The sequence below is a fragment of the Notolabrus celidotus genome, chromosome 20, assembly GCF_009762535.1.
Source record: "Notolabrus celidotus isolate fNotCel1 chromosome 20, fNotCel1.pri, whole genome shotgun sequence".
Classification (NCBI taxonomy): Eukaryota; Metazoa; Chordata; class Actinopteri; order Labriformes; family Labridae; genus Notolabrus; species Notolabrus celidotus.
In genome coordinates, this window is record NC_048291.1 from 5,310,829 (window position 1) to 5,330,180 (window position 19,352).

The 19,352-nt window shown below is 40.7% G+C and overlaps 1 protein-coding gene across 1 annotated transcript; it reads left to right on the forward strand.

Annotated features, from left to right (window-relative positions):
* Positions 1-463: 463 nt before the first annotated feature.
* Positions 464-15,097, forward strand: LOC117831963 (polycomb protein suz12-B-like). Its single transcript, XM_034710874.1, has 16 exons — positions 464-1,050; positions 1,986-2,032; positions 2,141-2,205; positions 6,598-6,666; positions 6,770-6,819; positions 6,900-6,985; positions 7,077-7,323; positions 8,809-8,911; positions 9,162-9,267; positions 10,439-10,613; positions 10,695-10,783; positions 10,876-11,019; positions 11,123-11,280; positions 11,366-11,564; positions 11,802-11,881; positions 13,179-15,097. Exons 1-16 carry the CDS (start codon positions 879-881, stop codon positions 13,582-13,584), a joined length of 2,196 nt encoding a protein of 731 aa, XP_034566765.1. The 5' UTR covers positions 464-878; the 3' UTR covers positions 13,585-15,097.
* Positions 15,098-19,352: the final 4,255 nt, after the last annotated feature.

Here is a 19,352-nt window from a genome sequence, read left to right on the forward strand (position 1 = left end):
TTCTGAATTGCCGTTGCATTTTTTGAATTGCTGTAGTGTTTTCTGAATTGTGTTTTCTGAATTGCTGTTGTGTTTTCTGAATTGTGTTTTCTGAATTGCTGTAGTGTTTTCTGAATTGCAGTTTTGTTTTCTGAATTGCTGTAGTGTTTTCTGAATTGCAGTTGTGTTTTCTGAATTGCAGCTGTGTTTTCTGAATTGCAGTTGTGTTTTCTGAACTGCCGTTGTATTTTTTGAATTGCTGTAGTGTTTTCTGAATTGCAGTTGTGTTTTCTGAATTGCTGTAGTGTTTTCTGAATTGCAGTTGTGTTTTCTGAATTGCAGCTGTGTTTTCTGACTTGCAGTTGTGTTTTTTGAATTGCTGTATTGTTTTTTGATTTTCCATTGTGTTTTCTGAATTGCAGTTGTGTTTTCTGAATTGCAGTTGTGTTTTCTGAATTGCAGCTGTGTTTTCTGAATTGCCATTGTGTATTCTGAATTGTTATGATTTGCACTTCTGGGCCACCGTAAATGCGCATGCGCAGATGTGCAAAGTGCCGGTTAGTTGCACATCTCGGTAGGTAGCACAATTTGCGGAAACACTGCAGGCTGATATCTTGTTTCGCGCATTTCAAGCCTGTCTGCCGACCTCTATAAGAGATAAACCGGCTCAGAAACGAAAAGCTTTAAATGTAATTGTATTAGTATCACATTTAGAGGAGTAAAACTTCATTATGCCGCTTTCAAAATGAAGAGATAGTAAGGTTTTACGGTTTAAACGGCTGGTTTTCTCCAACCGCTGCTCTTTTGTTTTGACAAAGGAAGAGGACCTGTGTTTCGCTGTTTAAAACCAGTTTAAATCTGCTGCTGGGACACTTTTTGTTTGGGCCAGTTTTCCAGCAATGGCTCCACAGAAGCAGAGCTCATCGGGGGGAAGTCACCCGGCGGGTTTTGGCTCTGGGGGGAAAGCCAACGGGTTGTACCAGGCGTCCTCTTCAGCCATGGCTACAGCGAAGAAGCCCAACATGCAGCTCATTCAAGCCGACCACGAGTTGTTCCTGCAGGCCTTTGAGAGTGAGTAGCTTCTGTCATCAATCCACCCAAATATATCTGTGACATGATTTAATTTAAGGGCACTGGAAGTTTTAAAGGGGAATCTGAGCGACCCTTTGCATGTTTATGACCTTATCATTACTGTACTCTCTGATTTCCTCTGCACATGTTACATTCCTGTCATTAATCTGCAGGTTTCTGGTTGTTTGCATGTTTAAATTGAGCAGAACATTTAAGATTAACTCAGAAAGTTACTGGAAAGGATCTCAAAACATATATGCATGCTTTCTTCATTTTAAAAATGGTCAAATTAGATTAGAAAAGTTACCCCAGCACACTCTGATGCCTTCAGATTGTGTTATTTGGTCTGAGAAAAGGTAAAAAATACACTATAAATTAGAAAAAAGCTGGGATCTACTTGTTATATATCATTGTTTAGTGTATTTAAGTAATACATGACTTTTCTGTGTGGCCAATTTGCTTGTCATTGAAAGTTTTAAAGGTGGCATGTGAGGGGAATCTGAGCGACCCTTTGCATGTTTATGACCTTATCATTACTGTACTCTTTGATTTTCTCTGCACATGTTACATTCCTGTCATTAATCTGCAGGTTTCTGGTTGTTTGCATGTTTAAATCAAGGTGAAAACACAATTTAAAACCACAAAAGTTACTGGAAAGGATCCCAAACATATATGCATGTTTTCTTTATTTTAAAAATGGCAAAATTAGATAAGAAAAGTTACCCCAGCACATTCTGAGAGCTTCAGATTGTGTTTTCTGGTCTAAGAAAAGGTCAGAAATACACTATAAATCAGAAAAGGCTGGCATTTTATGTGTTAAATATCATTGTTTGGTACAGTTGAGTAATAAATGACTTTTCTGTGTGGCTAATGTGCTTGTTTTTCCTATAAATCATGATTAATACATAACGTAATGTGTTTGTGTTTGTTCTCAGAGCCAACCCAAATCTACAGATTCCTCCGCACCAGGAACTTGATCGCTGTGAGTGTCTATCTGACATGATTAACTTGACTATCTGAAACTCAAGGAGTCATAGTTGTATCTTTTGGCATGTTGAGGCAGATTAATAACACTTGTTTTATGTTTCAGCCCATATTCTTGCACAGGACACTCACCTATATGTCCCACAGGAACTCAAGGAATAACATCAGAAGGTGAGAGAATGAATCCCACAGGTTGAAGCTGTTTTACGTGCATTTTTTCAGTTTTCCTGAGTTTGTTTCATATCATCTTCTGTTCTCTCTGTTTCATAAGTCTATGTGTATCAAAAGCGAGTGTTAAGTAGTTCCTCTCAGAAAGCAGGTCAAGTGTTATCTGGAGTAAAAGTTAACCGACATGTCGGCTGCCTGCCGTGGGGGACTGTGACTGGATCAGTGGAGGCTGAGATATGAGAGAGGTTTTCAGTTAGGCTGCTTTGCATACAAACGTTGTGCAGAACACACATGGGGCCGCTTGTGGTTGTGTGCAGAGAGCTTAGTTGGGTGGAATAACATGGAAGTCGAGCTGAAGGATTGCTGACAGGTTGTGCATTTTGTTCTGTGAAAAGCTTGGCCAGCAAAGGAACTGATTTAATAATAATAATACCTTTAATTTATATTGCAGCTTTTAAAAAAAACACAGTTTACAAAGTGCTTCACAAACGGCAAATAAAAACAAACACTACAGCAAACAGAGTTTAAGCACAATTCAAATCAGACATTAGGAAAACAAACACAAAAAAGATCCAAACAAAGATTCAACACAGGCAACACAAGAACCCAACAATAAGAACTGAGACCAAAGGGACCAAGAAAGTACAACAATTAAAAATATAAAGGAAAGAGAGAATAAAAAGAGGATACAAGCAGTAAAAAGGAATAAAGCATTTATAGAGGGGTAAAAGCAAAACAGAGATAAAATCATCAATATACATTACCAGTCAAAAGTTTGGAAACACCTTCTCATTCAAGGGTTTGTATTTATTTTAATTGTTTGAAACACTAGATTAATACTGAAGACATCCACACTATAAAATAACATATATGGAATTATTTAGTTAACAAAAAAGTGTTAAACAAAGCAGAATATGTTTTATATTTTAGATTCTGTAAAGTCGCCCCCTTTTTCCTTCATGACAGCTTTGCACACTCATGGTATTCTCTCAGTCTGCTTCATGAAGTGGTCTCCTGGAATGGTTTCTAATTAACATGAGCCTTGTCAAGAGTTCATTTCTAGAATGACTTGCCTTCTTAATGTGTTTGAGACCATCAGTTGTGTTGTTCAGAGGTAGGGTTAGTACACAGTGGATAGCCCTATTTGACGACTGCAACACCATGTTATTTCATAGTTTTGATGTCTTCAGTATTAATCTACAATCTTGAAAATATTTAAAATAAATCAAAATCATTGAATGAGAAGGTGTGTCCAAACAGTTTGTAGAGATTACACAGCTGTTGAAACACAGAGGGAGTTCCTTGGAATGCAAACTAGTTTAGTTTTTATTAAGATTTCAAAATATCCTCATCAGATATTTAATGATCGTCTAAAGACGTTTATGAGGGATGCATCCGGCTGAAAGTCTCCAGTTAACAGGGTCGCGGTGTAATCCAAAACACCGGCCGATCTCTGCCACAGCTTTTTGAGTTCAAAAGGATTTTAAAGCCGTGTTATCTCCTCTCACGTGTTGATTCAAACCAGCGAGCCCTGCTGTGACTTCTGTTGTAATATGAAGTTTTAAAAAGTGTTGATTTGGTACCAAAATTTAAAAGTTACATTTACAGAGTTGTCCAAAAAGAGGTGCACCTTTATCCCTTTTATATCATCATGTCATCAGTATTTTTTGTTACCTTTTAAGGAACGCTTCCTCTTATCAGAAAGGTGATAGTGAAAGTGTAAATATGGCAAGCTTTTCACTCAACCTAAATCAAGCTAATCCAGCTTTAATTGGTTACATTTAGTAAACTAAAACAAGACAAGAGATATCATTGTTTACCTAAATGTTGAACACTCTCAGTGGATCTTTTGTAAATTTTTAAAAAGTTTGAAATGTAATATTTCTGTCCTTATTTGGTCGTGACTTGTCAGACCGGGTTTTTCCCTCGACTCAGGCTGGCAGTCTTTATTCTGTGGGTTGTCATTCCTGATCTGAAGTGGAGGCGGTGCATCAAGTGACACATTTGCTGCTGCAGCCCGCTTTCACTTTCTGCTGCGTTCGTGCAGCATGCTTCAGTCACATGGAGCACTGCTTGTGATTCAAGATGAATAAGACACACACACTCACACACACACACACTCCTTTCTAACAAACGATGAGTGTTCTTAAACCATGAATAACTAAATGAACACACAGTGGATTTTATGGATCAGATTTCTTGCTGCTTCTGTTCATTTCTGTTATTTTTTGTAGTTTTAAGGTGATGTGCTACACGTCCTTTCAGTCTCTATCAGATGGAATCTCAGAGCACTTCAACACAGCAACACAGCTTCTACTCAAGTCTACTGAATATTTGATGTATCTGACTGTGAGCTAACAAAGCAAGAAGGCTCTGTACTCATGTTCAGTAGCAGCCATTTCCTCCTGGAGAGTAATAAAAGGATATCCATAAAGTTAAAGCCCAGTGTATCTGAATCTGAAGCTTAATGGATGTTCTGCAGGAGGTCCATGCTTTGCTCCGGAGCCGGTTTGATTCAGATCTAAGGTCCGCTGGAGGGCTCTGCAGACCCTCACAGGTGTTTCCACTTACTCTTGCTCATTAGACCTCTGCTCAGGTTGATGCCGGACAGATTTATGTGAGTTGGGTCGAAGTTGTTTGTGCTCCAGAAAACCCCGATATGATCCAGGTGTGCCTTTTGATTTCAGGGCAGCGCGCAAAACAGAACATGCTGTTTGAATTTGAGATGAAATGTCACATCCTCTGATGGCATCTGAAGGAAAACAGACGACTACAAGCAGACTTAGTGTATGTCTCACTGTATGGAAAATACCAAGGAGCATTCAATCAATCAATCTTTATTTATATAGCGCCAAATCACAACAAACATTATCTGAAGACTCTTTCCAAACAGAGCAGGTCTAGACCAGACTCTATGTTCTATTATTAACAAAGACCCAACATCAAGACAGGATCAGATCCAGTCCCATCTTACAGACAGGACTCAGTCTGATCTCATCTTAATCCACCATGAGCAGAGCACTTTGCAGTATTTAGCAAGTTATGGGCAAGGACAAACTTCCTTTAACAGGCAGAAACCTCCAGCAGGACCAGACTCATGTTAGACACACATCTGCTTAGACCTACCGTGTTGGAGGGAGAGAGATGATAGTGGTAGTATAATTTTTACTGCAAAGAAAGAAAACTGCAAACCAAACAATGTCAGAAAAACAAACTTCCTTTAACAGGCAGACACCCCCAAGCAGAACCAGACACATTTATGGAAAGCCATCTGCCCTGACAGGCTGAGCTCAGAAATTAATGTGGGGCTTGAGTTGAACTGAAGACGCTCACCCGAACAATGCTACAGAATGAGATATAAGGATGACACAGCTAATTGCAGATTCCAGGCAGAAACCTCCAGCAGGACCAGACTCATGTTAGACACACATCTGCTTAGACCTTCCGTGTTGGAGGGAGAGAGATGATAGTGGTAGTATAATTTGTTCTGCAAAGAAAGAAAACTGCAAACCAAACAATGTCAGAAAAACAAACTTCCTTTAACAGGCAGACACCCCCAAGCAGAACCAGACACATTGATGGAAAGCCATCTGCCCTGACAGGCTGAGCTCAGAAACCTCCAGCAGGACCAGACTCATGTTAGACACACATCTGCTGACCTACCGTGTTGGAGAGAGGAATAGAGGGAGATGAAGAGTGAGAGAGAGGTGATAGTGGAGAGACGGATAGTAGTAGTTGTAGCAGCTGGAGTCTGGCACGTCTGCGGCAGCAGAGATCCAGAGGAACCTACGGGACAAGGGAGCTCAGGGACTTCAGGAAGGCCTATGGTTAGTAACTTTAATGGGACAGGAAGAGTTAAAGTAAGTGACAGGAGAGAGAGGGGGTCCCAGTGTGTCAGTCTAAGCCTATAGCAGCATAACTAAGACCTGGTCCAAGCCTGATCAAGCTCTAACTATAAGCTTTATCAAAAAGGAAAGTTTGAAGCCTACTCTTAAAAGTAGAGAGGGTGTCTGCCTCCCGGACCCTGACTGGTAGATGATTCCAAAGGAGAGGGGCCTGATAACTGAAGGCTCTACCTCCCATACTACTTTTAGACACTTTAGGTACGATGAGCAGGCCTGTATGTTGGGAGCGTAGTGTTCTAGAGGGGTAATGGGTCACTATGAGGTCTTTAAGATTGTTCTTCATGTTGTTTTTCAGACAGTAAGACAGAATCTAAAAAATCTAATGTCTATCAGAGCACATTAATAGCAGCTTTCTCAGTCGGTGAACTCTAATCTCCTCTGGCTCCGCTTCATCTCTGTATGAAAATCTGCCACTGCTCAGGGTAATCTCTTATTCTGGCGGTATGCGCGACCTGTTTCGGTAACCCCTGCTGTTTGTGTGCATGTTCAGGAAAAGCTCCAAGGTCGACAATCTGTTGTTCAAAGTGGAGAAGATGAGAGGAGAACAGGAGACTCAGAGGTAAGCAGACGTTTCAAGTTCAGTGTTTGTGCTGCTGTTCTGTAGCTTCATCACGGAGGAAGACAAACTGACTGTGTGAACTCTTCTGTTCTTGTTTCTGCAGCTTAGCCTCTAATCTGCAGCTCACCTTTACTGGCTTCTTTCATAAAGCAGGTGAGTCCATCCTTCTCGCTGTACTTTCCTTTTTTGGGTAAAGTCTGGATAAAGTGATTCAGGAAGTTTTGTGTCTGCAGGGAAGCCGTCTCAGGACAGTGAGAACGAGCAGAACTCTGTGTCCCTGGAGGTGCTGCTGGTCAAAGTGTGTCACAAGAAGAGGAAGGTGAGTGTGAAGATGATTCAAAGGAGGGAATATATCTGACTTTTTAAAATCTTAAAACATGTCACGTGTTCCTGTCCTGCCTCCCATTCAGGATGTGAGCTGTCCCGTGAAGCAGGTCCCCGCAGGGAAGAAGCAGGTTCCTCTGAACCCAGACACAAGAGCTGCAGGTCAGGCCAAACCGGGCTCCTTCCCCTCCCTCCTGGTCCCGAGCAGTGAGTTTGAACCCAGTAACTCTCACATGGTCAAGTCCTACTCGCTGCTCTTCAGAGTATCAAGGCTGGGATGCTCCCGGACGCAGATCAACGGCCTGACCAACGGAGAGCATCACCACAGCAGAGGTGAGCAGACGATAAAAGGTGCATTTCGTGGTCTTTTAGCCCCCAGAACTACTATATCCGGAACTAAAAGGTTCCTGTGCCCCCATTGTTGTCTGCGTTTCGACCATGGGCTGAAGTCCCGGGTAGATCGTGCAAATCAGGCCAGTGACATATGGAGAAAAAAATGTAAATGCACTATACAAGCAGACCAGTAGAGGGCAGTAAAACAAAGAGGAATGCCATTCATCACAGATGACACCATAGAAGCAGACGGACTGGCAGGTATCATTATGAGCAACACAACAGTTAGCCTGTTAGCATGAAGAGACTCAGCTGGTGCTGTTTTAGATGGTGCTATATTTCATCACAGATGGATTCACTGAATCAACACGTGAGAGGAGATAAGCGCGAGTAGCAAAGACGTTTCAACACGGCTTTAAAATCCTTTTCAACTCAAAAAGCCGTGGCAGAGATCGGCCGGTGTTTTGGTTTAAACAGCAACCCTGTTAACTTGAGACTCTCAGCCGGATGCATCCCTCATAAACGTCTTTAGACGATCATTAAATATCTGATGAGGATATTTTGAAATCTTAATTAAAAACTAAACTAGTTTTCATTCCCAGGAACTCCCTCTGTGTTTCAACAGCTGTGTAAACTCCACAAACACTGACACTGTTCAGCTGACGGTCTCCAGTTTACAGGGTCACTTTTAAAACCGGAACACCAGGAGAGACTAGTATATCTAGGCTAGTAGATCACTAGTATCTATGGATTACTTGATATGACTACTGTTACAGCATTGCAGGCCCTGCCCCCTGAAAGCACAGAGACTTTTGAAAAGTACTACCCCCCTAGCAGGGGCTTTTCAGGGGGGAGATTATCTACCCCTGAACTAAATTTTGACCCTGGGCCCACCGGTCAAAATGCACGTAGTTCCGGGGTAAAGTTCCTCTGGTCGAAAAGCATCTAAAGACCATCTGCTTGTCACACAGAAGCTTCTCTTTGTCTGATCAGAAGCTTTAACGGCAGTTTTCTGACGGAGCTTTAAAGTTTTTGAGCTCTACGCAGATGTGTCATGATATTAAGGTGTTACAGCTGTTTGAAGAGAGAGTGCAAGAGATTCAGAGATGATGCAAATGCAAAACTCTGTTCAAAAGCCTAAAATAAATGCAACATTAAAACATGAAATGAATGCATATAAAAAGGCAGTAAAAGCATATTTGCAACTGAATTAAAAGCCTTCATTAAAGACATGGAGGACAAGTTTTCATCACCTCTGTTTGCATCTTCAAGCTGCCATAAAACAGCCCCTCAAACTTCACTTTCTTGTTTCCTTCCTGTGTAATATCTAGTCTTCTCATCTTAAAGCTTGAACAAAGCTTTTGGGGGGTGCGTTGTCGTCGAAGCCTGCAAAGATGATCAGTCAAAAACTGTTCAAATAATAATACAAAGATCAAACCTGGTGCAGAAAAAATGAGTGTAATGTTTCTTTATGTGATGTTTCAGATTTTGCAGAGGAAGTGATTAACAGGAAGAGGAGGAGCTCTTCTATCAGGGACGAGGGAGAAACCACATTTGTGGCCCAGATGACAGTTTTTGATAAAAACAGGTGAAGCTCACAAAAACTCACTTCTTCTTCTTCTTCGTCTTCTTCATCTTCTTCGGCTTCTTCTTTTCGTGCTGCTGTATATTTAAATGTTTGAAAGATTTGAGTAATTTTCTGCCACACTGCTCCGGGCCGGGAGAACAGCTTTTATTATGTATAAATGCAGAAACACAAGACACAGAGGAAAACGTGTTGTTCAGATCTCTGGGCTGCAGAATGGAAGATTTGAAGTTGTCGTTGTGTTTGTGTGCAGACGTCTGCAGCTGTTGGACGGGGAGTACGAGGTGTCTATGCAAGAGATGGAGGAGTGTCCGGTCAATAAGAAGAGGGCGACCTGGGAGACCATCCTGGACGGGAAGGTGAGCCAGAGAATCAGAAAAACATGTGAAATACTTTAGAAATAAAAATGAGATCAAATCAATCAATTAATTAAATTACATTATTAAAATTAAATCTATCAATTCAATAAATAAAATCAGTCATTTTAATAAACAAATTAATACATTAACTACATAAAATTAATTAATTAAATAAAGTAGAATACAGACAATAATAATGTTGTAACATTTTGTAATTAAGGTTTTTGTTGTTTTTTTTGTTTACTTGTTTGTTTTTATTTTATATATGTGTATATATGTGCATGTGTATGTATATATAATTTTTACTATTCTTTTCCTTCGAATTTTTTAATTGTAATTGTGTGTCTCTGGAAATGTTTAAAAAACTCAATAAACATATTGTTTAAAAAAAATTAAGTAAAGTAGATTGAAATAAAATCAATCAATTCAATAAATGAAATCAATCAATTCAATAAAATAAATAAATTAAATAAGAAAAAATAAAATAAAGTCAATCAATTCAATAAATGAAATCAATCAATTCAATAAATGAAATCAATCAATTCAATAATGAAATCAATCATTTCAATAAACAAATTAATAAATTAATTAGATCAAATTAATTAATTAGATCAAATAGATTAAAATAAAATCAATTATTTAAATAAATGAAATCAATCAATTCAATAAATGAAATCAAATAAATACCAGAAGAAAAAAATAATTCAAAAAGAAGAAGATAGAATAAAAAAATAACAAATAAAAAATGATGCTGAAGCAATGGTTAATCAGGGCTAAAAGGAAATTATTCCAAGTCAAAAGACAGAATAAAAAGAGTAAGTCTTAGGTTTACTTTTTAAAAACACCCAGAGATCTCACCGTTTTAATGTCCAGAGACAGAGAGTTCCATAGCTTTGGGGCATAAAAACAGAAAGCTCTCTCTCTTTGTGAGGGACACGTGAGGAACATTTAAAAAGGAAGCATTCGAGGACCTCAGTGCCTGTGTTTTATACAGTATATGAATAAGATGTAGATAACTAAGTGCTTCTCAAACTATAATGAAAACAAATCAGCAGAGTCAGGAAGCTTGAAAACACACATGAACAAGTCAAGACGTCAAACATGGAATAATCAGAAACATGTAAACTGAAGAGAAGCTTTCAGTGGAACATTCTACTTTCTCGTTTTGCAGCGTCTGCCTCCGTTTGAGAGTTTCTCTCAGGGTCCAACTCTTCAGTTCACTCTGCGCTGGACCACAGACTCCTCGGATCACTCCACGGCTCCTGTGGCCAAACCTCTGGCCACCCGCAACTCTGAGACCAACCAGGACAGCAAACCCAGCACCCAGAGAGCCACGCACACTCCAGGTGAGAGGAGCAGCAGCAGTGTGATTTGTTATTAAATCAGATGTGATCATGTAGAGTGATGGTTTGTTCTCCATGCTGCAGCTGTTAAAGAATCAATAAACCCTGACGTGCAATCAAGACGAGAACTGATCTCAGCTGAGCCTCGACAGAAACTACGCATCTTCTACCAGGTCAGTCCCGTCTGAACCTTGAACCTGGATCTGGAAGCTTACACCGACCAATGAGAGACTGTGTTTAATCAGAATCCTGTTCTCTCATCCAGTTCCAGTACAACCACAACACGAGGCAGCAGACCGAGGCCAGGGACGACCTGCACTGCCCGTGGTGCACGCTGAACTGCAGGAAGCTCTACAGTCTGATCAAACACCTGAAGCTGTCTCACCCCCGCTTCATCTTCAACTACGTGGTGAGACAGACTCATTCCTCATGGACACACAAAGATGTCTCTGCGTTGTCTTCATGATGCTGTTGATGTCAGTTACTGACTTTTATCGTCTGATTTGTCTCAGCCTCACCCTAAAGGAGCGAAGATCGAGGTCTCCATCAACGAGTGTTACGACGGTTCGTACGCAGGGAACCCTCAGGACATCCACAGCCAGCCGGGCTTCGCCTTCAGCAGGAACGGACCCGTGAAGAGGACGACTGTCACACACGTTCTCACCTGCAGGTACCACAGATCTTTACTTTTTCCTTCATTTATTTCCTGTTCATAATCTCTGATGTCTGGATTTGACTAAATGTCTTCCTCTCAGACCTAAGAGGACGAAGCCGAGTCTGTCCGAGTTCCTGGAGTCGGAGGACGGCGATCAGGAGCAGCCGAGGACGCTCATCAGCGGACACAACCGCCTCTACTTCCACAGTGACAGCTGCGTCCCGCTGCGGCCGCAGGAGATGGAGGTGGACAGCGAGGACGAGAGGTACCCCGACTGGCTCAAAGAGAAGACGACAAAGGTTTGTTTACAGCTGAGCTTGTTTTAAAACGTGAATCGTCGTTTATTTATTCAACTTGCGAAAGTGTTTTGAAATTAGTTTCTTCTTCAAGGCGATGGAGGCAGAATCTGTGGAATACTCCTTTAAAAATGCATTTTAACTCAACCCAAAGCAGCTGGTGACGCTGACACAGTGGCCGAAGTTAAAGGCGAACACACTCAAGCTTCATCTGTTTGATTTCTGTTCATGTCTCTGCAGCAAATCGAGGAGTTCACCGACGTCAACGAGGGGGAGAAGGAGATCATGAAGCTGTGGAACCTCCACGTCATGAAGCGCGGGTGTGTATGAAACAGCGAGGACGTTAAATAGACTTCAAATCTTCTGTGATTGGATCGTATTTAGTTCACCTCAAATTATTCCACCAATCAGACGTATTGATGCTGTGAGAAAGATTAGAAAAAGCAGAAGATAGGAAGAGATGATTTAGTGAAATGTGACAAAATGTGCATTTCAACCAAGAGTTCCAGGGTCTTTTAGCCCCCAGAACTACTTTACCCTGAACTAAAAGGTTCCTGTGCCCCCATTGTTGTCTGCGTTTCGACCGCGGTGGGTTGTGCAAATCAGACCAGTGACTTATGGAGGAAAAATAAAGTAAATGCACTACACCACCAGACCAATAGAGGGCAGTAAAACAAAGACAAATGCCATTCATCACAGATGACACCATAGAAGCAGACGAACAGGCAGGTATCATTATGAGCAACACAACAGTTAGCCTGTTAGCATGAAGAGACTCAGCTGGCGCTGTTTTAGATGGTGCTATATTTCATAACAGATGGATTCACTGAATCAACACTTGAGAGGAGATAAGCACGAGTAGCAAAGACGTTTCAACACGGCTTTAAAATCCTTTTAACTCAAAAAGCCGTGGCAGAGATCGGCAGGTGTTTTGGTTTAAGCCGCGACCCTGTTAACTGGAGACTCTCAGCCAGATGCATCCCTCATAAACGTCTTTAGACGATCATTAAATATCTGATGAGGATATTTTGAAATCTTAATAAAAACTAAACTAGTTTGCATTCCCAGGAACTCCCTCTGTGTTTCAACAGCTGTGTAAACTCCACAAACACTGACACGTTCAGCTGGAGGTCTCCAGTTTACAGGGTCACTTTTAAAACCGTAACACCGGGAGAAATGCATTCACGGTGGGCTGAGAGAAGACTACTGTTACAAGCTGCTAAATCAAGAGAATCACAGCTTCTTCTTTTGAAAAGTACACACACATACAAAAAAGATAGAAGAAATAAAAACTAATGAAAGAAAGAGAAATCAAGTGAATCACAGATGTGTGTGATGTTATTGTGGACGGCTGGCGGATTAAAAACACTGTGGTTAATCTACCAATCAGACACGTTCAGCATTGCAGGCCCTGCCCCGCGAAAGTCCAGGGACCTTTGAAAAGTACTTTTTAGGGGGGAGATAATCTACCCCTGAACTAAATTTAGACCCTGGTTCCTCTGGTTGAAACGCATGTAGTTCAGGGGTAAAGTTCCTCAGGTCAAAAAACGCCTAATCAAACATATTGTGCAACCTGTCCTCTCTCTGATCACTCTGACGCCTCCGCCCTTCTTCCAGCTGTATCGCCGATAACCAGATGAACGATGCCTGCCTGGTGTTCGCCGACCTACACGGCGACCACATCGTCAAAAACAACCTCTGCCGCAACTTCCTGCTGCACCTGGTCAGCATGCACGACTTCAACCTGATCAGCACGCTCACCATCGACCGGGCCATGGCCAGACTCCGCCTCCTCCGCAGCCAGAGAGACAAAGTCAAGGACAGAGGGGAGGAAGACGAGGAGGAGGAAGAGGAGGAGGAAGAGGACTGGGAGACGGCTGTGGAGTCCCAACCCGAGCTCGATCCAGATCCAGATCTCGAGTATAAACCTTGGAGTGAGGAGACGAACGACGGCTGCGTGGAGAACGGGAACCAGCGCGGAGGGGAGGAGCAGTCCACAAAGACCCCTGAGCAGGACTTGTGATGTGGAGGATCTACAGAACCACACGCAAGGACTCTGTCTTTGCGTGTTGTTTTCTGCAGGAACAAGACCCAGTTGTTTTTACACATTTACATCCAAATGAGGCCCCGGATGTGTTTATCGTTTTTACTTTTGCAAGGCCTTTAGAAAAAATGTGATGCTCGGTCATTTTGATTTTCTTTTCAGAGTCACGTCTCCTCGCCGTTAAAGGTGTTACCTTCCATTAAGTCCTACCCCCCGAGGTTATGATCAACAAGAAGAAGCAGACTAATCAAATCCAGCTTTCAATCCAGGGAACATTTTTGCAGATTTAACTCCCGTGTTTTCAAATCTGAGCTCTGTTTTTCAGCATGTTGTGATATTCTTCGACGAAAGACGTACGACCTCAAATAAACACTCCTCCAACAGCTCAACACTTGTCTCACAGCCCACTTCTTGGGCACTATTTTACTCGGCGGATGAATCCACAAAATAAACTACAGTGTGTGTTCGTGGCGATGTTCTGGGGTCTGACATTCGGATCATGTCTCCGGCAGCCGATCGCTGCTCCACCAAAGGTTTCTTCATTTCTGCGTTCACACCAGATTTAATCCCAAGACGTCGATCGCGATGTCACCAGGTTTTCAGGACTGTTCTCTCGTCTCTGGGTGTTTTGATGTTCTCTATGACTCTAACTCGATGTTGATAACTGATCAGGGACTTCTCTGGTTGCTCAATCTGGTCTCTCCATCATCTGGTCTCTGCTGACACACAGGACTCTGCTGCAGTCTCACCCTTCGACCCCCATCGGATCACTGGTATATATGGATTACTTGATATTTATTATACGGTGCATTCCTCTTACAACTTGAGCAAAGTCTGCAGGACACACACACACACACACACACACACCTCCACTGCAGGGTTTACTACTGGTGCTACAAATGTCTCCTCTCTTTGCTGCCATCAATGATGTTCAGAGACATGTTTCATTAAGTTACTTTCCTTGACTTCGCCGTTACCACAGATTGTCTTCGCCCGGTGTTTCTTTTGATGCTCTTTTGAAATCAACTATTCAAGGCTGCATTTTGAGACGGTTTGATGATGCATCTTTAATGAAGTTGTGTGTTTAGTTTCTCTCCTTCTGTGTTTTAAGAAGCTGATTTCAGAAAACGATGCTCCCAAAAACTCTCCCTGCTCCTCCGTTTATGAGAATTTATGACGATTGTGAATCTCTGCAGATGTGTCGTATGGAGTTTTTGGCCCTTGCTCTTTGGAAAGATTATATTTCTATGAATTAATCAATTAGTCCTCAAAATGTTTATAAGGGTTGTATAAAATGCTCATCAGTGTCCCAGAGCCCTAAAGAGGCGTCTTTATCCTGCTTGTTTGGTCCCACCAAAAAGTCCCAAACTACAAATATCTTCTTGTACTGTCATAAAAGAACCGACTCATTTCTGCAGCTCAATTTTAAATAATTGGAACTGCAAATTGCACTAAATGCTACTAAATCTTAATAAAGCAGGTTCATATCATTCACCATTTATAAATTCATTTTTATTTTAAACATTCAGGTGGATCTGAGCTCCTTTCTTAGTCACACGATGTCAGAATCAAACGTACGGATCAAGAAAACGGTAAACGAGCAACTCCTCTGTGCTGCCCGGTAAATTCACTGATTTTGCACATGAGGTTTGGTGACACTGAAAAGAGCAATTTACAGTTTCTTCTGGCTCAAGTTAGGATCTAACTTTTAATAAATAAAGTCTGGATCCTAAAGTGACAACCTGAGACCTTAGAAAAGCAAAAACAAGCATCAGATATATTTGTAAGGATTATGTTCCCGTCTAGAAGGTCTTTTAAATCTGGGCTCTACTTTTGCGTATCTTTACATCCTAATGAGTAACAGGTACCACAAGTTTAGGAAGTACTACAGCAGATTGCTTCATTCTCATCTGATATAGTGCACAAAACACACAGTAGGTAGGGCAGAAACTCCCATGATTTGATAAGTAAAATTGCTGTTTTTGTGAATGGAGTTTGGTGGTGGGGAAACGAGGGATGATGCCGTCTAGAAGGTCTTTTAAATCCGGGCTCTGCTTTTACATATCTTGAAATCCTAATGAGTAACAGGTACCAAAAGTTTAGGAGCTACTCCAGCAGATTGCTTCATTCTCGTCTGATATAGTGCACAAAACACGCAGTAGGTAGAGCAGCAACTCCTGTGTTTGAATAAGTAAAATTGCTGTTTTTGTGAATGGAGTTTGGTGGTGGGGAAATGAGGGATGATGCCGTCTACAAGGTCTTTTAAATCTGGGCTCTACTTTTGTCTATCTTGGTGTCCTAACAATATCAGGTATCAACAGTTTAGGAACTACTCCAGCAGATTGCTTCATTCTTGTCTGATATAGTGCACAAAACACACAGTAGGTAGAGCAGCAACTCCCATGATTTGATAAGTAAAATTGCTGTTTTGTGAATGGAGTTTGGTGGTGGGGAAACGAGGGATGATGCCGTCAAGAAGGTCTTTTAAATCTGGGCTCTGCTTTTACATATCTTGACATCCTAATGAGTAACAGGTACCAAAAGTTTAGGAACTACTCCAGCAGATTGCTTCATTCTCATCTGATATAGTGCACAAAACACGCAGTAGGTAGAGCAGCAACTCCTGTGTTTGAATAAGTAAAATTGCTGTTTTTGTGAATGGAGTTTGGTGGTGGGGAAACGAGGGATGTTGCCGTCTACAAGGTCTTTTAAATCTGGCCTCTACTTTTGCATATCTTGACGTCCTAACAATATCAGGTACCAACAGTTTAGGAACTACTCCAGCAGATTGCTTCATTCTTGTCTGATATAGTCCACACAACACACACGAGGTAGAGCAGCAACTCCTGTGTTTGAATGAGTAAAATTGCTGCTTTGTGATGGAGTTTGGTGGTGGGGAAATGAGGGATGATGCCGTCTACAAGGTCTTTTAAATCTGGGCTCTACTTTTGTCTATCTTGGTGTCCTAACAATATCAGGTACCAACAGTTTAGGAACTACTCCAGCAGATTGCTTCATTCTTGTCTGATATAGTGCACAAAACACACAGTAGGTAGAGCAGCAACTCCCATGATGTGATAAGTAAAATTGCTGTTTTTGTGAATGGAGTTTGGTGGTGGGGAAACGAGGGATGATGCCGTCTAGAAGGTCTTTTAAATCCGGGCTCTGCTTTTACATATCTTGACATCCTAATGAGTAACAGGTACCAAAAGTTTAGGAGCTACTCCAGCAGATTGCTTCATTCTCATCTGATATAGTGCACAAAACACACAGTAGGTAGAGCAGCAACTCCTGTGTTTGAATAAGTAAAATTGCTGTTTTTGTGAATGGAGTCTGGTGGTGGGGAAACGAGGGATGTTGCCGTCTACAAGGTCTTTTAAATCTGGGCTCTACTTTTTGCATATCTTGGTGTCCTAACAATATCAGGTACCAACAGTTTAGGAACTACTCCAGCAGATTGCTTCATTCTTGTCTGATATAGTGCACAAAACACACAGTAGGTAGAGCAGCAACTCTCATGATTTGATAAGTAAAATTGTTGTTTTTGTGAATGGAGTTTGGTGGTGGTGAAACGAGGGATGATGCCGTCTACAAGATCTTTTAAATCCAGGCTCTACTTTTGCATATCTTGACGTCCTAACGTGTAACAGGTCACACATATTTAGGAACTACTCCAGTATATTGCTTCATACTTGTTCCATATAGTTCACAAAACACACAGTAGGTAGAGCACCAACTCCCATTATTTGATAAGTAAAATTTCAAATTTTTGAATGGAGTTTGGTGGTGTTTTAAGAAGCTGATTTCAGAAAACGATGCACCCAAACTCTCGCTGCTCCTCCGTTAATGAGAATTTATGACGATTGTGAATCTGAAGAGGCGTCTTCATCCTGCTCCTTTTGTCCCACCAAACACCCAAAACTACAAATATCTTCATCTAATGTCATACAAGAATCAACTTATTTCTGCAGCTTAATTTTAAATAACTGAACATGCTTTATCAATATATATTCATACAGTTTCAGAGGAGGCAGAGCCTGAAACAGCACAGAGGAGAACACATCATCTCAATTATCATCTTTGTTTTCCTGCAGCTGATGTTTGAAGTGGAGCCCTCAGAGAGAAATCAGCTGTTTGTTATGATTGTTGGAAACCTGAGCCCTCCTGGTCCAGGTTGGTAGTTTCTACGTCACCAAAGTGGACACATTTTGCAGCAGATTTCTCGCCTCCTTTCTTTCTCCTGTATATAAGTCTCCCTGTGAAGCTTTCACTGCCTGCAAGGTGACCTCAAGTCTCAGACAACAAGCACAAAGTCCTCATGCTGGGTCCCAGTTAGTTTTACAGTTTTACAGTCTTTGTTTTCTCTCGCTCCGTGTCGAACAGATCGTCTGCAGGAATCTTAACGATTCAGATCAGACCTGCTCTTTTAAAGCTTTATGTCAGTTTGAAGGTTTCAAGGTTTTTCCTGGTTCTTTTTCTTCTCTCACGTGAGACCAGCAGCATTTTGCACAAAATGGGAGGAGCCATGTCAAGAAAACGAGACTTTTCTTCAACATTATATGAGAAATCAGCTTTGGAGTTGGGAACTTTTTGAGTTGAGTCAAATTGATTTTCTATTAAAAAACAATTTTGTACAAAGTTGTTCACATTGTGTCTTTTTTTCCCCCTCTCTTCCTTTAACATGTTAAGTGATTTCTCGTACATTTACGCAACATTTGAGATTAATTTTGAGCAGATTGATCAATTTTCTTTCAAAATTGGAGCAGAAACACGCCAGGAAATATTCAGGCCAGCTTCAAAAAGTCTGAGATTTCAATTAATTATAATTTATTGTAATACTTAGAAGATTGTAATAACTGTCAATGAATTTATTTAAATTGATTTGAAATTAAAATAATTTCATTTATAGAGCACTTTGAAAAATCTATGTAAAGTTACAAAATGCTTTTCATGGGCAGCAAATTAAAACAAGCAGTTTGTAAAATCATGCAAGGCAAGATCAAGAAATAAAACATTTTGAAAGATTTAAGCTCCTTTAAAAAAAACTCAAGGAGTAAAAAAAAAATTAACATATTTCTTAAAGCAGTTAAACTCAAATAAAATGAATAATCAGATTAAATCAGAAAAGGCTCTGCAATAAAAGTTTGTTTTAAGAAGGGATTTAAAAGAAGTTGAGTGAGCTAAATTAAATGACAAAATATGTAATGAATTTGAAGTTATTTTATGAGAAATCTTTAAATCAAGAGAATAAATTTACAAGAAAGCATGGTTTTGTTATTGTGAGAATAAAAGTTGTAATATTACGAGATCAAAGTGTTAATGGGAGCCTTTATGGTTATTTTGGAGGGGGTTATCAGAAGAGAAGCTCACTGCCTATGTTATAATGAAGCACATGGAGCGCCTTCCCAAATAATACTTCAGTCAAGGTTTCACTCTTGTAATACTAAGAATTTTATTCTCATAATATGACTTTTTTATACGAATATTATAAATTTACTCTCATAGTTTATGATTATTTTAATTAAATGTGGCCTTAATGCTCCATTGTAGAAATATTTTAAATCAATCAATCAATCAATCAATCAATCAATCAATCAATCAATCTTTATTTCTATAGCTCCAAATCACAACAAACGTTATCTCAAGATGTTTTTACAAACATAGGAGGTTTAGACCACACTATGTCAAATTATGAACAGAGACCCAACTTCAAGACAGGGTAAGACTCAGTCTGACCCCACCTTAAT

Excerpts from the sequence above, each read along its gene's own strand:
- LOC117831963 (XM_034710874.1), top strand. The coding sequence starts at position 879 with ATGGCTCCACAGAAGCAGAGCTCATCGGGGGGAAGTCACCCGGCGGGT. Across the intron at positions 9,268-10,438 it reads AGACCATCCTGGACGGGAAG|CGTCTGCCTCCGTTTGAGAG; the intron begins GTGAGCCAGAGA and ends CTCGTTTTGCAG. Across the intron at positions 10,614-10,694 it reads GAGAGCCACGCACACTCCAG|CTGTTAAAGAATCAATAAAC; the intron begins GTGAGAGGAGCA and ends TCCATGCTGCAG.